The sequence below is a fragment of the Danio rerio genome, chromosome 21, assembly GCF_049306965.1.
Source record: "Danio rerio strain Tuebingen ecotype United States chromosome 21, GRCz12tu, whole genome shotgun sequence".
NCBI lineage: Eukaryota > Metazoa > Chordata > Actinopteri > Cypriniformes > Danionidae > Danio > Danio rerio.
The window spans coordinates 38,196,938-38,216,027 of NC_133196.1; the positions used below are offsets into that span (position 1 = coordinate 38,196,938).

The 19,090-nt window shown below is 35.0% G+C and overlaps 1 protein-coding gene across 11 annotated transcripts in view; it reads right to left on the bottom strand.

Moving 5' to 3' along the window:
• dacha (dachshund a) overlaps window positions 1–19,090 on the bottom strand; it is a 294,811-nt gene that overhangs the window by 144,909 nt on the left and 130,812 nt on the right. For all 11 annotated transcript variants that reach the window (XR_012396449.1, XR_012396450.1, XM_073934233.1 and 8 more), the window contains 1 exon segment: window positions 16,456–16,571. Coding sequence is in view for 9 of the 11 variants with exons in the window: in XM_073934233.1 (XP_073790334.1) it covers window positions 16,456–16,571 (116 nt within the window). In the remaining 2 variants the exon portion in view is untranslated.

Genomic DNA, 19,090 nt, shown 5'->3' on the forward strand with positions numbered 1-19,090 from the left:
AAACCATTCTTCTGCAATCTCATACCAAAAACGGAAATAAGGGCAGTATTAATAGCTATAAATGTGGGAGAGCATTGATATTATGTCATTGTATTGTATTGCAATATGGAACAATTAAATGTTAACATAAAATCAAAAGTAATTCACAAATACTTGAAAATGAGATGATTTAATGACAATAATTTTCGATGGTTACAACTGTATTAATTACAAAATAACTGTATAAAATGATAAAATATGAAATGATAAAACATATGATATAAATTGTACCCAGCTTAAATGTAAAATTAAAGTTACCATAGATAGAAGGAGAGACACAGGGGGGGGGGGGGGGGGGGGGGGGGGGGGGGGGGAGAGATAGACTCCAGAGGAGAAGAGGAGCAGAGCAGGAGAGAAACAGGGCAGGAAAAGAAAGGGCAGGAAAAGAGACAGAGCTCGAGTTTACCACCTATTTTGTATCTTTCTTGACAATGTGACTAAAGACAATCAAGACATTCAAACTAACCAATCAACATGTGACCACACCATAAAACCCCCAAAATCCACACAACAGGCCCTGATTTTATCAGTATCTGTCTTTGTAGTCAGTATGGACCTCAAAAAAGCATGTTTTGTCATATAAACAAATGCATATGATATTTAGCCTCTTACAATTATAATTATGATAACGGTATATAAGTTACCAACCTTCAACTCCAATAATTTTTATTTATTTATTTTTTTTGGGGGGGTGGAAAAATCGCAATCGTTCAGTCCTACCTCCTAGACGTAGACACCAAAACAATCCATAATGAACCATCATCAATCTATTCCATTTAATTTCTTGCAACTTTCTAGTAAATTGATCAGCTTATTTGCTGTCTACATAAGCTGTGATATTGGCACTTTCACTTAGTTAACAAGTCCAATAAACCCCTTCAACATCTACGTTTTCCTCAACTTAAAACTACATTGTGGTCGCAATGTCACCTATGGGATAAAATGGATTAACAGCTCTTCCGAGACAAGTGTCACCTTTTTCATCAGATATGAAAAGAGTCACAGAGGCGTTAATGACATTAAGGCTGTGAGAAGTTTGTGACACCAAAAATTTTTCTTTGCACATTACTAGCTTAATTTGTGTTCAGCTGTGGATTTTTTTTTTCAGCTTACTTGTCATTTAACTGCCATATGTTAAATCTGCACGACTATGCCACTTCAGGATGTGCGTTGACACATCCTGCATTTTACAACCCTAACAAAAAGTACGTAATGAAGCTTGCCGTTGCAGTACACACTCTTATAAAGCATTCGCAGGAATCACGGGTTTAGCGGAACGTAAACATTCACTGATTCTCGCTGATATCTATATTCCTGGCAGCACAAAGCTCTCGTCTCACACAGTTTGAAAGGCTTAGCGTTCATTAGGATGCAGGAGACGAGCTGCTCTGGCCCATATGTCACTAAACAGATCTCCATGTTTTATTTATCCTAGCTCTTTTCCTACACACACACATACACAATTAACCCCTCCAGTTGGAGTGCAACACAAGTGACCAGATCTACAACAGAGCAGGGGAGGGGGAAAAAGAAAAGCTACACAATTGGTTTGTATCGATTTGCTTTAGAAATGTTTTTGTTATTATATTTTGAGGGAAGCCAAATAAAAAAAGGAAGGGGGAGAAATTACACATTTCTGATTGACAAAATTAAGTCATGTCTTTCCAGCAAACAATTTGGTGCTTAATAGACATCTAATAAACATTTAAATTTAGAGAGCTTGGCTAACACATTGCTAAACTTGGACTATCAGTGAAAATCTAATAGACATCTGAGAATAGCCTAAAAATAGACGAGTCGTCAAATAGACAGATAAGACAGACTTTATACTGTATATGTAGTAGTTTAGGCCAATTCTTTGACATCTACTAGATTTTCATTGACAGTCCAAATTCAGCCTTGTTTTAGCCAAGATAGCTATGTTTAGACGTCTATTAGACATCTATTAGGCATCTTTTAAAAATAAAAAATGCTTGCTGGGTTATTTCTTTTCCTTCCACCTTTTTTTCCTTCCACCTTTTTTCTCTTCTTTTCCTTACACAAGTTTTTTAATCACCGGAAGTGCCCTTCGAAGCAATGTATCGCTTTTTTGGCTAGCAGTTTTTTGTTTTTTCTTAGCAGTCGCAGAAACATGGCAGCCTCAGGACATTGAATTACATCCTCATTATCAACTTTGACAGAATTTGGACAAGAAGACGTTGTTTGCTTGGTGAAAGGTTCAAAGCTGGACAAGAAATTTTGTCTTGCACAAAGTGTTTGCTATGTAGGTTCCAGCAGTGGTCCTCAACCAACGGGTTCAAGGGTTAATTGGTTACAGGCTGCACAATAAATCATTAGTTATTCCCATTTTATTTTCTTATCTGAGTCTGAGCAATCTTTTTTTTTTTACTTTTATTTGGAAAAATTACCATATTTTTTCGGTCACTTGAGGACTAAAATTTAACTCATAAACAGCAAACTAAGTAAGAAACAAACGTCTTTGGAGCTTTACTTTGCTAAGGGCAAAAGGCCCAGTAAAGGACCCGTGAACTGCCAAGGGACGCATTTACAACCTATTTGTCAACAAATCAGGTGAATCCACCATGTCTATGCAAGAAGAACATCAATTCCTGGAGATCGCAAATGACGGTGGTCTCTTAGAGGCCGTTCGCATTTCGTGTCTTTTCTAGAGTTCACTCAAATTCATTTTTTCCAATGGAGGTGAGCAGCTTGCATCCAATCATAGAACACCCAAACTTTGCAATGCTTTGTAAATTTATCCATGAATAAAACTTGTGTTAGAGTAACAGCAATGATTTGTCAGCTTGAAATTGTCAAGCGTTGACTGGTCCGCTGTAATAAAAAGGTTGAGGACCACTGGGTTACAGTAAGGTGCGTAGTCAACAGCATAAGATATGCTAATTTAAGCCATTCGTAAGCAAGATTAACTATTTAACATCCAGCAGGATTGTTTTTTGTGTTCTTGCAGTAGTTGTCCGTAAGCCTGGCTAACCTCTTTCTTTCTTTCTTTCTTTCTTTCTTTCTTTATATGCAGTATCATATATAGTGAACGGTGAGGTAGTTGTACAGGCAAGGACCTTAAACCCAATTTAGGATCTTAATCTAATTAATTTCACCCATTATTTCCTCTGTCCCTTGTCTTTCGGGAAATCATGGAAACAGGTGTAGTTTTTTTGAGTTGGAGCAGCCGGGAACATTGCAATAACATACGAGACAACACTGTCATTCGTTCTTACTTTGTTGAAAAGGAACCGGATGTTGTGATACGCTGTTTTGTTAACCGGAACCATGTGTGATGAAGGCCTTAAGACACGTCATGCATACAGTTTTAGGTTGCAACAGTCAATATGGACGCTCTAAAAAAGGAAGCCCTGCATTCTAGTAAAGGAGCCAATCATCAATCAATGCAGACCTGTGTTATTATGACAGTTTCTGCAGCTTCATTATTAGGAACTGGCACATGCACTGAAATCTCAGGAAATACTTGCCACTAAAATAAAAAATGTATTTAAATAAATCTTGATATCTCTCATTTTAAATGAACCAACTACAATTGAAAACAAAATTCTCTGCTTTTGTGATCTGTATGAAATGAATCTGAGATACAGACTGTCCCATCTGACTGTCCCATCGTTTCAATGAATTCACACTTTTGCTATTCAAACACAAATCACATGACGACAACAACTTTAAACCAAGTGGTCACAGTCATTGTAGGAGAAGATTTACACTCTGAAATGAGTTGGAATTTTCTACGGAAGATCATTGTTCAGAGGATGATATTGTGTTAGACATACTGCAAGTGATAATTAATCCTTAATATAGTTACATAGTCTGATTGACAGGATGATGTCTGATCGTATCCTACGGAAACAGCCATAAAGCATTCGTTTCCTTCTGGTGAAAAAAATAGCTCGGGCAACCTGACGTTTTTGTCATGATTACCATCTTTAAAAACAAAATTTATGTTACGCTTGCTGTTAAATTTTAATATATATATATATATATATATGCTTAATCATAAACTTGGCAAACAATTTTGAGAATTTTTTATTTGACTATAGGCAACAGCTAATCTCGTTGCTGTTGTCAAAATTGTAATATTTAATAATATTAAGATATTTAGTATTTGTAAGTCAATACAACTCTGGATAACCTGAAACAGCGACCACTAGTCTCTCCTACATCTTTAAAAGCTATCCATAGTCGTCTTGACTATACAAATACTCCTGTCACCTCAACGGAAACCCCACCTCTGTATTTTGCAGTCTACCACTTGCTTAATGGTCCAACCCAGGCTAATTATTGATACGTACCCCTATATACATTTCAGGAGAGCACAAAATACATCCCATGAGGTAATTTTTTTGCAGTTTTTGTTTACGCGAATCCACCAGAGGCTGCTGTATATGCTCTCTGAGATCTCAAATTTATCTGTTTTTGCGTAATCCACCAGAGGCTGCTGTCTACTGACTGAATGACCGAATGGCTTTTGTTTTTGTCTTACCTGCTTTCTAGAATTATTCTTCACCAGATTCGAGCGCTGTGACCACGCTCAACTCCTCTGTGCCTTAAGTAGGAATGGATATCGTTAAGGTTTCACTGGTAATACTACTTTTATAGATACCACCTATTGGTTCGGTACTTTACCGGTTTTCTTATTGGTACTTTTTGTAGTGTTTTTTTTATGAAAAACAACACTTTATTCTATTATTACGTTTTTAATAAAAAAAAAACATTACTTGTAAAACAATTAAATAAAAAATCCCATAAAAGAATGTACAATGGTTTGAAGAAAAAGGACTCTCAGATTTAACCATTCTTCTGGAGAAAAACATGTTAGCTTTTTTTTTTATAACTTTATAGGTTTATTGTGCTCCCTGCAGTTAAAAATACCCTCTTTGATCTGCAAAATGCAGTTTAATAATCAGACAAGGTTTAAGATTTTTGATTAACATAGTCATATAAATGAGATATCATTGTTTTAAGAGTAAGAGTGTTCTTAATAAGCACAGTTTATTATTAGGCTTTTCATGGGCTATATTTGTAAATACAGCTGATGTAAAAGCATGTTTAATGTTTAAGATTAATTTAGGCTACTGCAGAAAAAAAATTTCAATGTAACCAAATGTGTGTGTTTATTAAACTAATATACTAATTTAGAGAGACCTTATGTGATTAACTGCTAGCATAACGATGTGGATGATGAACCTTTAGCAATTCAGTCGGAAACTTTTTATTTGTCCTTGTGCAGTTCATGCACTTTTGAAAGATGCTTAGCCAAACTTGTTGCAACGGACTTTGTCAATGTCCACTTGGGAAATGCAACCCGTTTGGTTCTTTTCGCCACTCTGCAAGCTTACGAGCTTTGTGGAGAACTGTGAAGGCTTTTCTACTTAACATGCTCGCCAGAAACACGAGCATTTCTCATGTGAGATTGCCAACTGTGCAGATGAATATCAAATATCGCAAATTGGAAAAGGTTGCTCAGGAAAATTATGCTACTGTGAGTAATTCAGCAATAATTCTCTAGTAGTGATAGCAGAACCGTAAACATTAGAGCTTATCAATATACTTCAGTCTTTTATATTTTAGCACTGATACTGACGAAGTACCAAGTTTTAGTACCCATCCCTAGTCTTAAGTCCGTCAACGTACATGGCGAGGTACTGAGTAAACTGGTAACAGCAGAAAAGTCGTCCACACGGATGTAAGCGGTCCCTTACCCCCCACCCCACCCCCATCGTTTTTAAGAAACACAGCCATGCATATCTCTAACTACATAATTCACAATCTCCAGAAACGTATATAGGGGTACGTTTTCATAATAAGTCTATCTTGACTGTTGTCCAAAAACTTGCCTAATTATCATAATAACCTAGTTAAATCTAGGTTATTATCAAATCTTTAAATTGCATATTAAGCTGAATACTAGTATCTTGCAAAACTGTCATCATGGCAAAAACAAAAAAATTGTTATTAGAAATTTGTTATTAAAACTATTACATCTTTGTGTTGCAGAAATCTTCTCTGTATTAAACAAAACATTAGGGAAATATTTTTTAAATGAAGTGCAATTTGACTTTAACTGTATACTGACCTCAAGTCCAACCGGTAAACTGTTTTTTTTTTTTGTTTTGTTTTTTAAGGTGACCTACAGTACCTTTTCCATAAAAAACTCCTTGACTAGCCAAAATAAAGCACACACACACACACACACACACACACACACACACACACACACACACACACACACACACACACACACAGCTCAATCCTACTAGCAGAAACAATATATGACAACGAGCCTGGAGTAGCTTGAAAAAGAAGATGTCTTGTGCGTGTGTGAGAGTGCTTACAGGTGCATGACGGAGCCAGCGGCAGTCTTAAATACTCCTGCACTAAATGTGGTGTGTGTTTCTGCACATGTGTGTGAGTGAGTTTCGGAAGGGGGGCAACAGAAGGGGGGGATAAACAGATGGAGAAACTGCTCCCCAAAGGGACATGTCATTCATCAAAGTCACCAGCTAGGCCTGCAATTGTTTTCACCCACAGAGAAAGGGGGAGAGACAGTATGTGTGTGTGTGTGTTTGTGTGTGTTCCTAGACAGGTTTGTGTAAAAGTTGCCTTCCACAAGTGTGTATGTGCAAGATCGAAGGCCGGGGACGTGTATGTGGGAATGTGTGAGTTTGAGAGAGCGCGTTCAAGTGTCCTTTCGCTGACATTTCGTATCAGTGCTGCCCATCAGTTATCTGTTATCAGCGGAGAGCCCAGACTCGAACCCTGAACAGACAGTGTGTGGAAACATCTGTGAAAGTCAACCTACCCATGCGTACGGTCAACTATATAAAGGATATTTGATTTGTGGTAGCAGGCTAGCTACATTATTACTGCTATATATTTTTGAAGAACTAAAACAGTATTAATTAAATGTAATTTTATTATTTTGTAATCAAGATCATAAATAAAATTAAATAAAATTAAATAAAATTAAATTAATTTATGCTGTAAAATATATTGAATATTTTCTTAGATTTACTTGAATAATAACACTAATAATAAAACATATTAATGTGTGACTTAATTTAATTCTTTAAAAAAAAATGTCATATTGTTGGCAACCAAAATTAATATTAGTACTTAAAAATTAAATAAACAAAACAAAAAATGGTTTCAGTGACGCACATAAAATGGAAGCAAATCAAATCTAAAATTAAATAAAAAAAATAACAATAATATATCAATATTATGACCAAATTCTGAATTGACTCTGAATTGATAAATCCCAGATAAATATGTTATTGTTTCGATTAAAAGGTTTAAGAAACCCACGCTCATTTTGCCTACGTACCCCTATATACATTTCAGGAGAGTGCCAAATACATCCCAGGGGCTAAGTTTTTTTGCAGTTTTTGTTTTCGCGAATCCAACAGAGGCCACTGTGTATGCTTTTTGAGATCTAAAATTTCTTTTGCGAGTGCCATTCGCACCTGCTGTTCTTGCGTACATCCACCAGAGGTCGCTCTAGAGTGTCAACTGACCCACCCTCCTCTTCCCTAAACCTAACCGATAGTGTTTTAAAAAGCACAGATTGACCAGCGTCCACCCCAAACCTGCTAACACTCCCATTGTTCCTGGCAGTCTCGCCCGTATTTCAGACCCATCTCCCAAGACCCTGCCTATTTGCTATTTCTCCCGAAAAAGTCCCCTAATTTCACTTGATTTCCGGAATCATTCATCAGCGGACTCAAAACCTGCCATCAAGGTCAATTCGCTATGCATCTCAAATCCTCCAACGTTCAAGCTGTTATACCACCCGTAGCATTCATTTTAAAGATGAAACACGTTCCTCTGTTCCTCCACGTTCCTCCATACGTTCCTCTGGCTACATAATTCGCGATCTATAGAAATGTATATAGTGCTACGTTTTCAGCACTATATGCAATAATAATAATATAATAATAATAATAATAATAACAACAAATTTGAATGTGTAATTTCATTTTCAATTAATATTTTTGCTTATAAAATAAATAAATGAAACAAATATGGTTACAGCGACACTCAATGAAAGTAAATCAAATCAAAGTATATGAAATAAAATTAATTAATAATATAATATAAAATAAAATACTAACAATAATAGATCAATAATATAACCAAATATGTATGATTTTAAATTCATAAATCACAGATAAACTTTTAATAGTTAAAATAGTCAATTAAAAAGTGAATTAGTTTTCAATTTTGTAGCCATGACAATGCAGAAAAAATGAACACTAAACACTTTAAAGCTTAAGTAAAACAGAATAATACTTTTTAAAATTTATATAATTTATAATGTTGAGGCAGCATGGTGGCGCAGTGGGTAGCACAATCGCCTCACAGCAAGAAGGTCGCTGGTTCGAGCCTTGGCTGGGTCAGTTGGCATTTTTGTCTTAGCATGTTCTCCTCGTGTTGCGGTTGCTGAATAAGTTGGCGGTTAATTACGCTGTGGCGATCCCCGATTAAGGGGGGCAAACTGACTAAGCTGAAAACGGATGAAAGAAACTATAATGTTCACACATTTAAAAAAAATCAATAATTAACCTCTTTATATTCTGCATACTCCATTGTAAATAAAATATATATTTTATAAATTCTTATTTTTGGTGGAAACCAATCCAATCAGCCTAACTAATGTACCATAAACTCATAATAAACTTGTAATAAAAAAGTCTTTAAATCTGATATTCTGACATCCATGTAGGGCATAGTAGACTTCTTTAATCAAATTCTATATATTTTGATCATCGGCCAAATTAAAATCCTATTTGATCACATAGAGAAGCCAAACAGTTTAAGAAATCATTCATCATCAAATATTAAAAGTTTTCTTTTAAAGTGTCCTGAACATACAGTATAAGGTGTACAGTATATCACCTATCGTTCTCTCACTCTCCGCTAAAGTGCCACAAGCTTTTAAGGTTTCTGTCAACAACAGCAATTCAGGAAACTAAATGCAAAAACAAACCACACAACAACACCTGGTTTACAAGTCCCCCCAACAAACAGCATTCAGCCATGCCATCCTGACTGAAAACACAGTGGAGGCCTTCCAGAGAAAAGAAAAATGCTCCGTTCCTCCAGAGACGTCTTTCTCTGGTTGTTTTTCTCTTTTCGACGGTGAGGGTGAAGGCACTGATATCCACCACTAAGCGCTGTATCAGTCGAGCTGCCACTTTGTTCTGCCTAATTATGGCATTAGCAGGCAAAAACAGCACAAATTGCGGCTAATAATTAAATGGCAACTCTGATCAAAATCTGCTTATGTGTTAGTAACTGCGACAATAGCTAAAGTATATTTCTTAACACTAATATGATGATGGTCACACATGCAAAATAGTGTTTTATTAAGATAGGTTAGAAAAAAAAAGTTTGAGTAGATACTAGGGCTGCACAATTCTGGCTAAAATGAGAATCAATTTTGTTTTGGTCAAAATAAAGATCATGATTTTCTCACTATTTTGCAGTTCTTGTTTTTGCGAATCCACCAGAGGCCGCTGTATACGCTTTTTCAAATCTCAAATTTCTCTCGCGAGTGCCATTTGCGATTGCTGTTCTCACGTAAATCCACTAAAGGCAGCTGTCGACTGACTCATTTACTGACTGACCAACTGACCGATAACCCCACCATCTCCCTTCCCTAAACCCAATTGATAGTGTTTTAAAAAGTAGTGATTGACCCGCCCACCCACTTCCCTAAACCCAACCGCACAGTTTAGAAAAATGATTTCAAAAAAAGAAAAGCCCTCACCTGATTTTTACATTTTCAGATTTTACAACATTCTTACCCTTTTAACAAGTTATTTACTTTTTTTTCTTCTTTTTGCTTTGTTTGTCTTACCTGCTTTCTGGAACCGTTCTTCAAAAGACTCAAACCCTGTTGTTGCAGTCATCTACGCTCTGTGTCTCAAATCCACCGACATACATGTTGAGTATGGAAATGAAGGTAAGCGAGAAAAGGGGGTCATACCAAACCATAGGGTTCATTTTAAAGATGGAATTCAGCCATACATAATTCTGGCTACATAATTTGCGATCTTCAGAAATGTATATAGGGCTACATTTTCAGAATGGGCCTACGTCATGTTGTATTATGCCTATTTGTGGACCTAATGTTGGTTAAAATGTTCAATTTTGTATAGACTTGCAATGGTGGACTTGAATAGAATATAAATTTGTCCTGGTCTTTAATGCACAGTAAAGTGATGACATCACAACACAACGATTCATAATTCTTAAGTTCTGATGTTTAAAATGCTTGCAATCTGTCACTGACAACATTATTAGACCATTTTTTTTACTGGTAAAATCCTATGTCCTCTCTATGGTAAACAAACTGTGTGCCAGCCCATGTGTGACTTCGCAGCCACAAAAACGTCATTACATGAAGACAATGACTTTTGGGGTGAATTATACACAACATAAGCTCACTCTGAAAACGTAGCCCTATGTACATTTCTGGAGGTTGTGAATTATGTAGCCATAGCTACATACAGCTGCATGTCATCTTTAGAGCGGAGCACGGCAACAGGGGTCGAGTCCAATAAAGACCGGTTCCAGAAAGCAGGTAAGACTAAAACAAAAGATAAAAACTAAAATAAACAAGTAAATGACAGGGTGAGAATGTGGTCAAATCTGAAAACATGGTAAAAATCAGGGGCTTTTCTTTTTTTAGATTTTTAGCCATTTAAAACACTGTCAGTTGGGTTTAGGGAGGGGGTGGGTAAATCTGTGCTTTTTAAAACACTATTGGTTGGGTTTAGGGAAGGGGTGGGTTGGGGTTATTTGTCGGTTGGTTAGTCAGTAAGTCAGTCAGTCAACAGTGGCCTCTGTTGATTTATGTGAGAATGGCAGGCCTGAATGGCAATTGCTAGAGTAGTTTGAGATCTGAAAAAGCGTACACAACAGCCTCTGGTGGATTCGTGAAAAAAAAAAAAACTGCACAAAAAGGTAACTCCTGGGACGTATTTTGCTCTCTCCAAAAATGTATATATTGCTATGTAATCAGAATGAGCCTGGGTTAATCATACTTTATTAATTCAGTATGCTGACACTTTCAACAACATTAGGAGGTGTCCAAATTGCTGAGCAACGTATATAAAACAATGTATAGACTTCTGATAATGCCTTTATGTTTCTTTCCTGAACTTGAAAATATAATTGGCTTAATCTTAGAGATGCTGAATTAAGATTATGTAGGGGGTTGAATCGATTTCCTCTATTAATCGTGCAGCCCTACTATTATAAGTCAAAATAATTACTCTCTTAATTATTTTATAAACATACAGTAAATGATGTTTTACAGAGCAAGAAATTCTTCACAGTATTTCCTATAATATATATATATATATATATTCTTTTGTAGAAAGTCCTATTTGTTTTATTTTGGTTAGAATAAAAGCAGTTTTTACTCTTTTTTTTTTTTTTTTTTTTGCTATTGTAAGTTCAATATTATTAGCCCCTTTAAGCATTCTTTTTTCGATTGTCTACAGAAGAAAGCATCATTGTTCAATAACTTGCCTAATTACCCTAAACTGCCTAGTTAACCTTATTAATCTTCTTCTTTAAATGTCACTTTAAGCTGAATACTAGTATCTTGGAAAATGTAGTAAAAAATGAGGTCATCGTGGCAAAGATTTAAAAAATAGTAATTATATAAGTTAGTTATTCAAAATATTATGTCTATAAATGCGTTGAAAAAAAATCTTTTTTCCATTAAACAGAAATTGGGGGAAAATAAACAGGGAGCTAATAATTATGGCTTCAACTGTATATCAGAAGGAAAAAGACATTGTTGCAGTCATTTTATTTATATAGAGTACATATATAATTTTAAATAATTCAATTTTATTATAAAAATTAATTCATTATTAATACACACTTGTATAATTACTGACTACAATAAGGACAACTTTAATTAGAAGCCATACTAGATTAATATTACAAACCAATGCTAATTACACTCATTTTACCTCATTAAAAAGTAGCAAATCCAGTAATTTGCTGAAAAAAAATATCACAAATTGAGTCATCTTTGAGAATTGTGGCTCATTTATAATTTAATAATTTCAGCAGTTCATTACCATGAATACTGTGCTTCAATAAAAAGGCCATACATCTTTTTTTTGTTTTGTTTTTTTAAGAATTGAAGTGATTTGTGTGAATTATACATGTTAAACTTTTTTATTGCAGCTGGAAGGGCATCAAGCTGCATAAAACATATGCTGGATAAGTTGGCGGTACATTCTGCTGTGGCGACCCCAGATTAATAAAGGGACTAAGCCGAAAAGAAAATGAATGAATGAAACTTACTTTCATTATGCATATTCTGTTCTTATTGAAATATGAACAAGTAACTAAAGAAGTGGAATGAAGGGACTGTTCATTATATATGCTCAGAGTAAGTTCAGCTACTCGGGTTTCACAACATGTATATAATCCTGTCAGGGATAATAAACGAAGGCATCCTGACATACATGTGAAGGTCAGTTATTTGAGTACTGCATGGATTTATGCACATAAATACATCAGAAACACCCAAGGGGGGTTGAGATACAATGAATGGAATACAGAATAAACACTTAAGCTTATTTACCACATTTATAGGGGTAAATTATCATCTTTTCATGCTTTTCTTTTCATATTTAGTTTAGTTTGTCGTAAACAGTTACTGAGTTTTGCTGTATTTATTTCTTTGATTTAAGCACATCTAACTACTTCCTCTCCCCCAGGTAATTCATCATTTATTAATTTTAAATATTTTTCTTTCACTGTACAATATATTTTCACTGGTTTCACTGTAATAAATAATTGCATTAATATTTGATTTTCAGTTCATTTCTTTCTCCATCCACTTGTCACACACAATAAACTATTGTATGTTATGTCACCTACTCCTAGTTTAATATTAACATCTAAAAGGACGTAACAACCTGTAACTACATTTAAAAAGTATACTGACTGTCAGGGCAATTTAACCTTTTATTTAAGGTGTCCTTCTTACACAGGTTCCATGAATTTACTACAGTAATTACAAATAATTGTGTAAAATTGCATGCAACAATAAACCTAAACCACATTCCACATTTTACATAGATATTTACATTTAAACAGAATTTGTTTCATTAGCAATATATACATTTAACACACACACACACACACACACACACACACACACACACACACACACACACACACACACACACACACACAGTTTAAGTCAGAAATATTTCTTTTTTTAAATATTTCCCAAATTAAGTTTAACAGAGCAAGGAAATTTTCACAGTATGTCTGATAATATTTTTCTTTCTGGAGAAAATCTTATTTGTTTATTTGGGCTAGAATAAAAGCAGTTTTTCATTTTTAAAAAACTATATTAAGGTCAAAATTATTAGCCCCTTTAAGCTATTTTTCGATACTCTACAAAAATATAACCATCGTTACACAATAACTTGCCTAATTACCCTAACCTGCCTAGTTAACCTAATTAACCCAGTTAACCTTTTAAACGTCACTTTAAGCTGTATGGAGGTATCTTGAAAAATATCTAATGAAATGTTATTTACTGTCATCATGGCAAAGATAAAATAAATCAGTTATTAGAAATGAGTTATTAATACTATTATGTTTAGAAATGTGTTGAAAAAAAACTTCTCTCTGTTAAAAAGAAATTGTGGCAAAAAATAAACAGGGGGCTAATAATTCTGACTTTAACTGTATATTTTAGGGCTACACAGTATTGGAAAAATCTGACTTTGCAATATTTGTTTTCTCCGATATATATTGCGATATAATGCTGCTATACAATTTTCCCAAATGATTGAATAGCAGTACTTAGAAAGAATTTATAGTTACATTTTATTTTAAGGCTTACTTCCGTCTATCGGCAGACCATTAACCATGACTTTTGCTTCAATAAACTCCTAATTTGTTCCTTGTTATTAGATATTCAGGTAGATTAGGTATTGGGTTAGGTTTTATATTGTTTAAATCAAAAAAGTGCAAAGTTTTTGATGTATAAACAATTCAATACAATTATACTTTATTAAACTTCCAAATAGTAAAATGTCTTGTACATGAAAACTTAAATCTCTTAATGCCAATAATATAATTTCACACTATTATGGTTAAACTGCAATAATTCCACAAATCTCCACCAAACTGTGACTTTTGCACATATATAATCCCAACTATGCTATGTTACTACTGCAGATGCACATTGCGATATCGATGCTGAAATTGTGCACCCTAATATAAATATAAATAAACATTTTCTCAAATGTATGCATGGATGTTGCATGTGTGTACTAGTATATACATGACAAATACACAAACAAAACAAACTTTTATTTTGGAAGTGATTAATCTTTGCCAGGACTAATATAAAATATGATTTTATGATTTTAAACATTGTCATGTGAACATGTGAAGTAAAAAATGGGGCAAGAAATACACCTTTGCTAAATGAAACAGTTTTTTTTATTAAAATAATTACATTAATTAATTAATTACTTGCATAATACTGCATTCTCGTATAACAACCTTTATAACAAAACTCAAAAATAATCTAATTATTATAATTACACAAATAGTTTTATAAATGATTCAAATCAGTGCTTGATGAAACAGCTCCATAACAATAATGTCTCTGCATCAACTCGCGTCACTCTCAAATCACATAATTTCCTACAAAGTCAGATGTTTGTTAGCATTGGGGACGGTGGGATGAGCAGAGGGATTGAGAGAAATGTGGATGCACATCTTAAAAAGCTCCTTCCCCCCCAGAGCGGCCGGCAGAAATAACAACAGAGTCATCTAAAATCAATCAGCAGGGCCGGCTAACGGACTGCTCCGGCTACTCCGCGCTGCGCAGATCGATACGCACGCTGGCCATTGTGAGAGCTAAATTGCCACTACCATCAGCAATTTAGAGAACTGAAACTAAAAGGCAAGAAGCGAAACGACGACTTACAAGAGAAAAAAAAAACGGACATAACGTATCCGAACACAATGTTAAACAAGTCATACATGCGGTTTTAGTCGTGAAATATAAACACGCGGCGGTTTGGGATTTGGTCTGAAAAGCGATCAACGGTTCCTCTGAAAGAGATTGTATTGCAAAGGATGAAAGAGGGATGATGAGAGAGAGAGAAAGCAAATGCGTGCACAGGAAAAAAAAAAAAAGCAAAGAGGCTACAGAAATTCAATAGTTTAACCTCTGTTTGAGGCGCAGTGGTGGCCAGTGAAGGACAGAGGGGGAAAATCAATATGAGCTGATTTGCAGAAGGTGGAAGAGTGGGAGGAGGAGAGAAAAAGGAGAGCGACAGAGATGGGAAAAAAGACGGACAGAACAGATCAAATAAAAAAAGAGAAATATCACAAGAGAAAGAAAAGAAAAAAAGCAAGCGTAAATGGGACAAATGGTCATTTATGTGAGTTTCACATGCTGCTATCTGTGTGACGGGTGAGCCTGGTATTTAGGTCTAAAAAAAACTACTGTAGTGAAACTACAGTGTTTTTCATTTAAAGTACTTCCTATATTGGATTAAGTGGAAAAATAAGATTTTTGATTTTAACCTGCTTTATTCGATTTGCCTTAAAGCAAATTGAATCCAAACTAACCAGTTTTGATAGCTCACATTGTTTGTCTTACGGTGAAAAAATCATCTGCAAGTCAAAATCTTACATTAAAAATGCAATGTTTTCCATTCGAAAAATTTACCTCCAACACTGTAAAACCCAACAGTCAGCTTTATCAAATGAAATGAGTGTAGTTAACTCAAATTTGACTGGAAGTTAATTCTACTCATTTGAAAAAGGTTTTGAAGGTAATGAGTTAATTAAATACCTCATTACTTCCATTTAAATGGAGTAAGTTCACAGTACTCATATAGATTAGTTTTTTAACTCAAATAGTTTGTAGCAATCGGTTTACTCAAACGGTTTAAGTTGCCTTAACTTAGTGGGTTTTACAGTACTCTTGTGGTTTGACTTCTCTTCATTTATTGGGCTTTGCTGTGCTCAGATTGCTTCGTTTACTCAAATAGTTTAAGTTCACAGTATTCATTAGGAATCTTTTAACTTAAATGGTTTGCTGCAATCAGTTTGCTCATATAGATTGAGTTACCTTAACTTTTTGGCTTTTACAGTGTACCCAAGTACATGTGAATGTCTGTTTGTCTGTTTTTCTTGACCTAAATCCTTATTTTGATTTAGATTAAATTACATTTTAAAATGTCAACCAAAGTCAAATGATACTTCAAGAAAAACAAACAAAAAAATTTGCTGTAACAAATTACAATAACTTTTTTGTAAAAGTAGGTTCAAATACTTTTTTTAATGTGGGTTGAGTGAGCGAGACGGGGGTCTTACCTGTTGGTGACAGCAGACCTGGAGAGAGCAGCCCATGAACGCTGTGAGGAAGCAAACGAGAGCTGTCCTGCATCGCCACACCGAGAGAGCGCTTAGGAGGACGACCAGGCCGAGAACTGGAGAGAAACAGACAAAAGACGACAGTGTTTTTATGATATTTATAAAATATTCTTTATAAGTGTTCAAAACCCACATACAATTTCTCTGCTTCTGTTTCTTCTATTTTTTTTCTAATTTATTCCAGTTTTATTAACAAAGAGAAAAAAAACTCATGTTCAACAAAAGTGGCGGTTCTAGTTTAAATGGCGCCCCGGACGAAACCACCCCAAAACATACCCTATTCTCATACCCCAAGAAATAAAGACACAATGTGGTTGAATTTTGCATGAATATTAATTATGACAGTACTATAAAATACAAAAAATATATATATGCTTTATAGAATTTACTGTTGTCTTAGTCCTGACTCATGGTCGAGAATTAATGTCATGAAGTCTTAGTTACCTCCCAGACTCATTATTTCTCCTTTCTGCTTCATAGCCATGCTTAGTCAAAGTAATATAACCATTTGATGATGTATAAACTTTAGTTTTGTCGACTTGCATGTCGATGCATATCGGCATGCATGTAAACAATCGCGATGAGGAGCAGCGCATGTGAGGCGCGCAGATGTGTCAATTTTTTTACACCAGTGTTGTTTCGGTAACACATAAAGTATAACAAACTTGTGTATGCAAAAAGACGGCCAATGTGAATAGCACCTAACGTTTTTATTCTGGGATAAGCACTCTAAATTAATACACTTGCATAAAGTAAATCTTATCTTAAAGCTTTTATTGGGGCACTTTTTTTTGCGTGGCCCCCTGCAAGATGCCACCCTGGGCTATCGCCCATATTGCCCATGATTAAATGTGACAATGTTCAACAACAAGAAAAGATTAATTGTTGCTGTAAAATGAGATGTCATGTGACTTCCAAAAAATGAAATATTTTAATTTAGTCTGTAAAATATATATAGTTGAACGCAAATTATTATTAATCATTATTATGATTCTTACAATTGTCACACACTGATCATGCTGCACCCAACCTGATCTGAGCTGGTATCAAACCGGCGATTCATTGTATGGGAGTTGGTTGCTCTAACAAGTAGGCTAACGACTATGGCCTCTAGCATCTGTCATTAGAGCACCTTTTGAGGTCAGAGGAGTGAGGTTTACCTCCACAGCACTTTGATAACTCGCCTCCATTACACTCACCACCCTAAACCTCACTCCCATCCCGGAAGAGCCCCCACATGTAACCCACTGGTCCTACTGCACTCAACCTACTCTAAGCTGTAATCACAGTAGCAATTCATTGTAGTGAGGTTTACCTGCATAGCACTTCGCTAGCTGGCCTCCATTACACAGTTAATTTTAGAATAAGAATAATATATTATTATTATTTATTATTATTATTATTATTATTATTATTATTATTTATTATTATTATTAGCCCTGCTGTGAACATTTCATTCTTTCTACCAAGCAGTGTTCAGAGATCCATTATTTTAACACTGCATTTTAATTTCAGTTTTAACTAATTTCAAGGGCGATGCAATGGCGCAGTTGGTAGTGCTGTCGCCTTACAGCAAGAAGGTTGCTGGTTTGAGCTTCAGCTGGGTTAGCTGGCGTTTCTGTGAGAAGTTTGCATGTTCTCCCTGCGTTCGTGTGGGTTTCCTCTGGGTGCTCCGGTTTCCCCCTCAAGTCCAAAGACATGCAGTACATGTGAATTAGGTAGGCTAAATTGTCCGTAGTGTATGAGTGTGTATGGATGTTTCCCAGAGATGGGTTGCAGCTGGAAGGGTTCGCTGTGTAAAACGTGCTGAATAAGTTGGCAGTTCATTCCGCTGTGGCGACCCCAGATTAAAGGGACTAAGCCAAAGAGAAAATTAATGAAGGAATGAATGAAAAATGAATGAATTTTTTGATAACAGTACATAATGTCTACAAGTAATTTTTACTACTATAGTATACTATAAATACTAGAACATTAACTCAAATTCATGTGTACTTTACATGATTTATTAGATTAATTTATTAAAACTGTTTTTTTTATCTTAATAATATTGACCTTAAAAATTGTTAAATAAAGGTAAATAATTATTTCTCCAGATTAAAAAAAATATATATTATCATAATAGGAAATACTGTGAAAAAAATGTCTGCTCTGTTTAACATTCACATGGGAAATATTTAAACAACTGTATAAAAAGATCAATAAAATTAAATAACATAAACATAATAACATTTTTGAAATCTTTATAATAAATGCATATAATAAATACTGAAAAAGTGATTTCATGGGAAAATTCAGTTTCTTTAAACAGACCCCTTGAATGAAAGTTGTTGAATTAGCAGGTTATACATTTCCTACACATGGAACAATCATACATCCTCTGCCATGATAGATACGTGAAGATGCACAGCCTAAGAATCATTTTCCGCTAACATACGACACGCTAGACAAATTATTCAACACAAAACACAAACACACACTTATCTCTCACACTTCATTGTGAGACGGGACATCAAAGAGACAGGTACATGACAGTTCGAACCCTGCGCAAGGGTGCTGGCAGAGCAAAAATAAG